The sequence below is a fragment of the Oncorhynchus mykiss genome, chromosome 25 (assembly GCF_057628025.1).
Source record: "Oncorhynchus mykiss isolate SJ-2025 chromosome 25, ASM5762802v1, whole genome shotgun sequence".
Lineage (NCBI taxonomy): Eukaryota > Metazoa > Chordata > Actinopteri > Salmoniformes > Salmonidae > Oncorhynchus > Oncorhynchus mykiss.
The window spans coordinates 26,505,001-26,515,422 of NC_143046.1; the positions used below are offsets into that span (position 1 = coordinate 26,505,001).

Genomic DNA, 10,422 nt, shown 5'->3' on the forward strand with positions numbered 1-10,422 from the left:
GCTTTATGTCAGTATCAGTGAGTATCCCTGCTCTCTGTTCTCTGCCTCCCTCTAGCTGTCCAAGAAGCAGGAGTTCCGCAGTGACACCAACCTGTCTGAACCCTGTCAGGGAAATGACTCTCTCACCAATGTCAACTCCAGGTCTCTGCCTGCTATTACAGGTAACACTCACAAACGTATGCACACGCATGACCGCATGCACATAGGCACACTCCCTCTCACACACACCCTCTCCCTGTTCACAGGTCTGTCTCTGTCTGTGGTCAACGGTAGTGAGGAGGCGGAGTCAGCCCGGTCCAGGAGGGACAGTAAGAGCATGTCTGTGTGTCTTCCTGGTGACCGTACCGCTGACAGACGCTCCAAAGGGGTTATCAGCCTGCTGTTCGGGGCCAAGGTACACACACACAAACACGCACACTCCCACACACACACACACACACACACACACACACACACACACACACACACACACACACACACACACAACCATTAGGTGAGTTGTGTGTTTAATCTAGATGTATGGTTGTCTATGTTCCCGCAGAGCAACAAGTCTGAGCAACAGAAAGACAAGTCGTGTACTGACCCAGGCAAAAAGAACGTCAGTCATTTCTAACAGCCTCAAGCATGATGTACCCTCAGTGCCTTTACACCTGCTCTGCTCTGAATGCCAGTCAACACAAGGGGTTGTTGCCTTGCTAGAAGCTCCTCTTTGGAAAGAGCCATCTGATCAGCTTTTTCATCAAGACTTGTTTGTGCTCCCGCAGGCACACACACACATAGAGAGAGAGATGGAGAGACACAGACTTGATCTCTGATGAAATTCTGCGTAGCATGCTTTCACACTTCTGCTCTCACATCTTTTACAATCAATCAAAAATACATTTTCCTTGACTGCCTTTTTTTAGTAATGTAACTTTCAAATTTGATTCAACTTATGAAACAATGAATAAAAAGATATCCAATGTTTGACAGGGTAGGGTTTTTTTTTCAAAGCACATTATATTAACAGTTTAATGTGACTCTCAGAACATAATGGATGAACTCATTGAGAATATGGAGGATGTCTCAAAGCACTCTCATTAAGAGCCAACGGCCAAAAGAACAAGGCTTTATTCCAATAAATAGTACAAACACAAACAGAATTACAATAATATGGAGTGGTATATCTGTTCAATAAATCAATATCATGGAAATGACATACATACCCAAGATAAAATACACAACAATTTTGAAATCTTATCAAATCAAAGTTTGTTGGTCGCATACACAGTTTAGCAATGTGAAATGCTGATGTTACCAGCTCTTAACAATGCAGTGAAATGCTGATGTTACCAGCTCTTAAAAATGCAGTGAAATGCTGATGTTACTAGCTCTTAACAATGCAGTGAAATGCTGATGTTACTAGCTCTTAGCAATGCAGTGAAATGCTGATGTTACTAGCTCTTAACAATGCAGTGAAATGCTGATGTTACCAGCTCTTAGCAATGCAGTGAAATGCTGATGTTACTAGCTCTTAACAATGCAGTGAAATGCTGATGTTACCAGCTCTTAACAATGCAGTGAAATGCTGATGTTACTAGCTCTTAACAATGCAGTGAAATGCTGATGTTACCAGCTCTTAACAATGCAGTGAAATGCTGATGTTACTAGCTCTTAACAATGCAGTGAAATGCTGATGTTACTAGCTCTTAACAATGCAGTGAAATGCTGATGTTACTAGCTCTTAACAATGCAGTGAAATGCTGATGTTACTAGCTCTTAACAATGCAGTGAAATGCTGATGTTACCAGCTCTTAACAATGCAGTGAAATACTGATGTTACTAGCTCTTAACAATGCAGTGAAATGCTGATGTTACTAGCTCTTAACAATGCAGTGAAATGCTGATGTTACCAGCTCTTAACAATGCAGTGAAATGCTGATGTTACTAGCTCTTAACAATGCAGTGAAATGCTGATGTTACTAGCTCTTAACAATGCAGTGAAATGCTGATGTTACTAGCTCTTAACAATGCAGTGAAATGCTGATGTTACTAGCTCTTAACAATGCAGTGAAATGCTGATGTTACCAGCTCTTAACAATGCAGTGAAATGCTGATGTTACTAGCTCTTAACAATGCAGTGAAATGCTGATGTTACTAGCTCTTAACAATGCAGTGAAATGCTAATGTTACTAGCTCTTAACAATGCAGTGAAATGCTGATGTTACTAGCTCTTAACAATGCAGTGAAATGCTGATGTTACTAGCTCTTAACAATGCAGTGAAATGCTGATGTTACCAGCTCTTAACAATGCAGTGAAATGCTGATGTTACTAGCTCTTAACAATGCAGTGAAATGCTGATGTTACTAGCTCTTAACAATGCAGTGAAATGCTGATGTTACTAGCTCTTAACAATGCAGTGAAATGCTGATGTTACTAGCTCTTAACAATGCAGTGAAATGTCAAGTCATTCAAAAAGAAATGATTGAAACATAAAAACAGACTGTGCAGTACAAATGCTGTGTCTGTGCAGTATAAAAAATGAGTCTATTCATTATAATTAATTAGCTATGAAATTACATCTGGCTATCACTATCTCAATATTACGGTGTTTCTCACTATCTCAATATCACGGTGTTTCTCACTATCTCAATATCACGGTGTTTCTCACTATCTCAATATCACGGTGTTTCTCACTATCTCAATATTATGGTCCTCACTATCTCAATATTACGGTGTTTCTCACTATCTCAATATTACGGTGTTTCTCACTATCTCAATATTACGGTGTTTCTCACTATCTCAATATTACGGTGTTTCTCACTATCTCAATATTACGGTGTTTCTCACTATCTCAATATTACGGTGTTTCTCACTATCTCAATATTACGGTGTTTCTCACTATCTCAATATTACGGTGTTTCTCACTATCTCAATATTACGGTGTTTCTCACTATCTCAATATTACGGTGTTTCTCACTATCTCAATATTACGGTGTTTCTCACTATCTCAATATCACGGTGTTTCTCACTATCTCAATATTATGGTCCTCACTATCTCAATATTACGGTGTTTCTCACTATCTCAATATTACGGTGTTTCTCACTATCTCAATATTACGGTGTTTCTCACTATCTCAATATTACGGTGTTTCTCACTATCTCAATATTACGGTGTTTCTCACTATCTCAATATCACGGTGTTTCTCACTATCTCAATATTATGGTCCTCACTATCTCAATATTACGGTGTTTCTCACTATCTCAATATTACGGTGTTTCTCACTATCTCAATATTACGGTGTTTCTCACTATCTCAATATTACGGTGTTTCTCACTATCTCAATATTACGGTGTTTCTCACTATCTCAATATCACAGTGTTTCTCACTATCTCAATATTACGGTGTTTCTCACTTTCTCAATATCACGGTGTTTCTCACTATCTCAATATTACGGTGTTTCTCACTATCTTAATATCACAGGGTTTCTCACTATCTCAATATCACAGTGTTTCTCACTATCTCAATATCACGGTGTTTCTCACTATCTCAATATCACGGTGTTTCTCACTATCTCAATATTACAGTGTTTCTCACTATCTCAATATTATGGTCCTCACTATCTCAATATTATGGTCCTCACTATCTCAACATTACAGTGTTTCTCATATCTCCATTACCTTAATAAAGGTCCAATGCAGCCATTTGTGTTTATCTCAATATCAAATCATTTCTGGGTAACAATTAAGTACCTTACCTTATTGTTTTTTTAAATTGTCAAAAGGCTTCCTCTTTGGTGCTGCTATCTAAGGTACTGCATGGCAGTGCTTCAGGCGTCACTTCAGATCCGGGTTTGATCCCAGGCTGTTTCACAACCGGCCGTGACTAGGAGTCCCATAGGGAGGTGCACAATTCGCCCAGCGTCGCCCGGGTTAAGGGAGGGTTTGGCCAGGGGGGTTTTACTTGGCTGATCGCGCTCTAGCGACTCCTTGTGGCTGACCGGGCGCCTGCAGGCTGACTCAGTTGAACTGTGTTTCCTCTGACACATTGATGCAGCTGGCGTCCGGGTTAAGCGGGTGGGTGTTAAGAAGCACAGTTCGGCGGGTCATGTTTAGGACGCATGACTCGACCTTCGCCCCTCCCGAGCCCATTGGGGGGTTGCAACGATGAGACAAGATCATAATTGGATATAACAAAATTAGTTTCTTAGCAAAAATAAATTTCCAGATAGAATTTTGCTAGAATGGTCTGGGAGTGGTCTGAGTGAGGAGCAGAAAACTAGCTGGTATTGACAGAGAGGTTTAAAACTCTCTTTCATGCTGGTCTATTAACTCATTTACTGCCATGTCAACAGGCAGAACAAAACTCCATCCCACCAAAACATGCTGAAATTTCAGACCATCTTTTCAAACTGCTCTTACACTAAAAAGGCATTATCATAATTTCTGCTGCTCTTGGAAAATGATATCTGATCTGAGGTCAGTGTAAAGGGAAGTGGTTAACTCGTGGTTTCCTGGTCACCTTAGTGTTCTCCTCAGACAGGGTGAGTCTGTGGTGGGCTGAGGTGGGGTCCAGTGTGAGCTCACAGGCATCTGAAAGCAGGAGGGGAGTGGTAAATTAATGAGTAAATGAGCAATCAACAGCCCTGGTCTAATCCGGTGCTCCTTAGCATGTTCAACACTGTGGGACATTTCCTCTGTCCTGGTCTGATCCGGTGCTCTCTACCATGTTTCACACTGTGAGACATTTCCTCTGCCCTGGTCTGATCCGGTGCTCTCTACCATGTTTCACACTGTGGGACATTTCCTCTGCCCTGGTCTGATCCGGGGCTCTTTAGCATGTTTCACACTGTGAGACATTTCCTCTGCCCTGGTCTGATCCGGTTTTCTTTAGCATGTTTCACACTGTGAGACATTTCCTCTGCCCTGGTCTGATCCGGTTTTCTTTAGCATGTTTCACACTGTGGGACATTTCCTCTGCCCTGGTCTGATCCGGGGCTCTTTAGCATGTTTCACACTGTGGGACATTTCCTCTGCCCTGGTCTGATCCGGTTTTCTTTAGCATGTTTCACACTGTGGGACATTTCCTCTGCACTGGTCTGATCCGGTTTTCTTTAGCATGTTTCACACTGTGGGACATTTCCTCTGCCCTGGTCTGATCCGGTGCTCTCTACCATGTTTCACACTGTGGGACATTTCCTCTGCCCTGGTCTGATCCGGTTTTCTTTAGCATGTTTCACACTGTGGGACATTTCCTCCTCCCCCGGATCAGACCAGGGCAGAGGAAATGTCTCACAGTGTGAAACATGCTAAAGAGCACCGGATCAGCCCTGGTCTGATCCGGTTTTCTTTAGCATGTTCCATACTGTGGGACATTTCCTCTGCCCTGGTCTGATCCGGTGCTCTTTAGCATGTTTCACACTGTGAGACATTTCCTCTGCCCTGGTCTGATCCGGGGCTCTTTAGCATGTTTCACACTGTGGGACATTTCCTCTGCCCTGGTCTGATCCGGTTTTCTTTAGCATGTTTCACACTGTGGGACATTTCCTCTGCCCTGGTCTGATCTGGTTTTCTTTAGCATGTTTCACACTGTGGGACATTTCCTCAGCCCTGGTCTGATCCGGTTTTCTTTAGCATGTTTCACACTGTGAGACATTTCCTCTGCCCTGGTCTGATCCGGTTTTCTTTAGCATGTTTCACACTGTGGGACATTTCCTCTGCCCTGGTCTGATCCGGTTTTCTTTAGCATGTTTCACACTGTGGGACATTTCCTCTGCCCTGGTCTGATCCGGTTTTCTTTAGCATGTTTCACACTGTGGGACATTTCCTCTGCCCTGGTCTGATCCGGTTTTCTTTAGCATGTTTCACACTGTGGGACATTTCCTCTGCCCTGGTCTGATCCGGTTTTCTTTAGCATGTTTCACACTGTGGGACATTTCCTCTACCCTGGTCTGATCCGGTTTTCTTTAGCATGTTTCACACTGTGGGACATTTCCTCTGCCCTGGTCTGATCCGGTTTTCTTTAGCATGTTTCACACTGTGGGACATTTCCTCTGCCCTGGTCTGATCCGGTTTTCTTTAGCATGTTTCACACTGTGGGACATTTCCTCTGCCCTGGTCTGATCCGGTTTTCTTTAGCATGTTTCACACTGTGGGACATTTCCTCTACCCTGGTCTGATCCGGGGCTCTTTAGCATGTTTCACACTGTGGGACATTTCCTCTGCCCTGGTCTGATCCGGTTTTCTTTAGCATGTTTCACACTGTGGGACATTTCCTCAGCCCTGGTCTGATCCGGTGCTCTTTAGCATGTTTCATACTGTGGGACATTTCCTCTGCCCTGGTCTGATCCGGTTTTCTTTAGCATGTTTCACACTGTGGGACATTTCCTCTACCCTGGTCTGATCCGGTGCTCTCTACCATGTTTCACACTGTGGGACATTTCCTCTGCCCTGGTCTGATCCGGTGCTCTCTACCATTTTTCACACTGTGGGACATTTCCTCTGCCCTGGTCTGATCCGGTGCTCTCTACCATGTTTCACACTGTGGGACATTTCCTCTGCCCTGGTCTGATCCGGTGCTCTCTACCATGTTTCACACTGTGGGACATTTCCTCTGCCCTGGTCTGATCCGGTGCTCTCTACCATGTTTCACACTGTGGGACATTTCCTCTGCCCTGGTCTGATCCGGTGCTCTCTACCATGTTTCACACTGTGGGAGAAGCAGAGATGGAGTGATTAAGAGACACAGAGTCCCAATAAAAAATGAAAGGAAATAATGACGATTCTTAACCTTATTTACTTCACAGTCTCCATTTTTACTCCAGAGTCTCTTATTTACTTCAGCGTCTCCAATCCACAGTGTGGATTCTCCAGTATAACAGAGAGCAGTTTCACTCATGAGTCTCCTGGGCGATTGTAGCTCAGGTCCAGCTCTCAGGTGAAAGGGGTTTGAAAGCAAAGGTATAGCCAGATAAGCACTGCCTTTCTCTGTGTCTCTACAGCCTGACAACCCGAGAGACAAAAATGTGATTACATAATGAGATATAAAAATACACCAGGTAATACCTTTATAATCCTTTTTCTCTCTCAGTTGATTCCGTATTAGTCCTGTGCTTCTACCCCAGTGTCTGAAGTTGACAGTATGGATCATCCAGTCCAGCAGAGAGCAGTGTTACTCCACAATCCTGCAGGTCATTGTCGCTCCACTCCAGCGCTCTCAGATGAGAGAGAGGAGATCTCATGGCTTTGGCTCTCCTCTGTAAGACTACGCCCCCCTAGCCTGTAGAAAAACGGGAGGGAAATCCCACTCTGGTTCTGAGTCATTCAAGCACAAGTACACACACACTTCCAAGTTACCATAACATCATTCAGTCATAGCAGCTAACACCATCAGACCATCACTCCTCCCTGGTGTTTGTTTTATTGAAGGGAATTCCAAGGAGTAATGAAGGAACTTAAAGGCCACGTGTGACTTACCCTATCCTCTGTAGTTTACACTGGGAGCTCTCCAGTCCTTTACAGAGCTGCCACAGGCCTGAATCCTGCATGTCATTGTTGCTTAGCTCCAGCTCAGTCAGACAGGAGTGTGGAGCCTGAAGAGCTGCAGTCAAAATGGTGTTGGTAGCCATGGTGAGATCACACCCTGACAAACTGGGGAAGAAACCATCAAGAGGAAGGTGGTGATGATGATGATACTACTTCATGGTATGCTGTCCTTTCAGCTATCAAGTTATGTCTATTACGTGTAACTTTTTGTCGCTTAAAATAAACAACGTCAAGCTAAAGACTCACCCTCAGCCAGTCTGCAGTCTGCAGGTCGAACTCATCAGTCCAGCACGGAGCAACAGACCACCTGAGTCCTGCAGGGGGTTGTAGCTGACGTCCAGCTCGGGGATGAGTTGACTGACCAAAGGGCACAGGCCACAGTCTCCTCTCAGGTTACAGCCATCCATTCTACAGGAATAGTTCACATGTACATAGTACAATGTATAGGGTATGTTTCCCAGACCCAGATTAAACCTACTCCAGGGTACAAACCATCACGGCTCAACACCCAGATGGAAACAGGAGACAAAGAGCTGACAGACATAGGTTTAATTATAGATACAGTTGAAGTCGGAGGTTTACATATACCTTAGCCAAATACATTTAAACTCAGTTTTTCACAATTCCTGACAAAAATTTCATCCTTGTAAAAATTCCCTGCCTTAGGTCAGTTAGGATCACCACTTTATTTTAAGAATGTGAAATAATAGAATAGAATAGAATAATAATAGAATAATAGTAGAGGGGATTATTTATTTCAGCTTTTATTTCTTTCATCACATTCCCAGTGGGTTGGAGGTTTACATACACTCAATTAGCATTTGGTAGCATTGCCTTTAAATTGTTTAACTTGGGTCAAACGTTTCGGGAGCCTTCCACAAGTTCCCACAATAAGTTGGGTGAATTTTGGCCCATTCCTCCTGACGGAGCTGGTGTAACTGAGTCAGGTTTTTAGGCCTCCTTGCTCGCACACTCTTTTTCAGTTCTGCCCACAAATTTTCTATAGGATTGAGGTCAGGGCTTTGTGATGGCCACTCCAATACCTTGACTTTGTTGTCCTTAAGCCATTTTGACACAACTTTGGAAGTATGCTTGGAGTCATTGTCCATTTGGAAGACCCCTTTGCCACCATGCTTTAACTTCCTGACTGATGTCTTGAGATGTTGCTTCAACATTCCCATATCATTTTGCTTTCATCATGATGCCATCTATTTTGTGAAGAGCACCAGTCCCTCCTGCAGCATAGCACCCCTACAACATGATGCTGCCACCCCCATGCTTCATGGTTAGGATGGTGTTCTTCGGCTTGCAAGCATCCCCCTTTTTCCTCCAAACATAACGATGGTCATTATGGCCAAACAGTTCTAATTTTTGCTTCATCATACCAGAGGACATTTCTCCAAAAAGTACGATCTTTGTCCCCAATGTGCAGTTGCAAACCGTAGTCTGGCTTTTTTTATGGCGGTTTTGGAGCTGTGGCATCTTCCTTGCTGAGCGGCCTTTCAGGTTATGTCGATATAGGACTGTGGATATAGATATACTGTGATATTTACTGTGGATATAGATACTTTTGTACCTGTTTCCTCCAGCATCTTCACAAGGTCCTTTGCTGTTGAACTGGGATTGATTTGCACTTTTTGCACCAAAGTACGTTCATCTCTAGGAGACAGAACGCGTCTCCTCCTGAGCGGTATGATGGCTGCGTGGTCCCATGGTGTTTATACTTGTGTACTATAGTTTGTACAGATGAATGTGGTACCTTCAGGCATTTGGAAATTGCTCCCAATGATAAACCAGACTTGTGGACTTCTACCATTTTTTTCTGAGGTCTTGGCTGATTTCTTTTGATTTTCCATGATGTCAATCAAAGAGGCACTGAGTTTGAAGGTAGGCCTTGAAATACATCCACAGGTACACCTCCAATTGACTCAAATGATGTCAATTAGCCTATCAGAAGCTTCTAAAGCCATGACGTCATTTTCTGGAATTGTCCAAGCTGTTTAAAGGCACAGTCAACTTAGTGTATGTAACATTCTGATCCACTGGAATTGTGATAGATTATTTCACTTATAATTCACTGTGTCTGTAAACAGTTGTTGGAAAATGTATTGTGTCATGCATAAAGTAGATGTCCTAACCGACTTACCAAAACTATAGTTTGTTTACAAGAAATTTGTGGAGTGGTTGAAAAGTGAGTTTTAATGACTCCAACCTAAGTATGTGTAAACGTCTGACTTAAACTGTACATGCAAAGTGGGATGTATTCAGAGAATGTGGGGCAACAGAAGGCGAACAGCAGTGGGCTTAAGGACAGCCACACCCTCTGCCTAAGATGATAACGGGGAGCAGGGGTCCGGGGGCTCTCTTCCAGGTACGGCGACAACAACGGACGAACATCTGGGCAGAAGGTATGCTGACCTCTTCCTCTCGCTCCGGGAAGGGCGGGCGCTGATATCCCAAGGATCACTCAAAAGGCGAGAGACCCGTAGCAGAACAGGGAAGGGTGTTGTGGGTATTTTCCTCCCACACAAGTTGCTGTCTCCAGGTGGTGGGATTGGTGGAGACGAGGCAGTGAAGAGTTGTCTCTAGGTCCTGCTTGGCTCATCTGGGGATGAACAGGCTGGCTGGCTGACGACCCAATGAGGGTGCAGAGCGCCTCCCATATAATGGGGTACAGGTATTCAAATAAGGAGAAGGCCAAATGTGTTTTGTTGAATTTTCTGTTTGCTCAGGCAAAGTTGTCTATTTGGCTAACAAGGAGTAACAGGGTCAAAGGTGGGGGGATAACAGACCCTTTACTATTATTTAATGGGACGGTCTCTGCACACCTTAGGGTTGAGTTCGAGTTCTATAGAATGATAAAAAGTGTGGAGATGTTTCAGGAGAAATGGTGTGTT

General features: G+C 43.7%; 1 protein-coding gene across 2 annotated transcripts in view; it reads left to right on the top strand.

The window, feature by feature from the left end:
* The window catches only part of dock2 (dedicator of cytokinesis 2), a 145,662-nt gene extending 144,696 nt beyond the window's left edge, over positions 1–966 (top strand). For both annotated transcript variants that reach the window (XM_036969569.2, XM_036969568.2), the window contains exons 49-51: positions 56–161; positions 246–394; positions 542–966. In XM_036969569.2, the coding sequence (XP_036825464.1) occupies positions 56–161; positions 246–394; positions 542–613 (327 nt within the window). In that variant the 3' untranslated portion in view covers positions 614–966. The remainder of the gene's footprint in view (positions 1–55; positions 162–245; positions 395–541) is intronic.
* Positions 967–10,422: the final 9,456 nt, after the last annotated feature.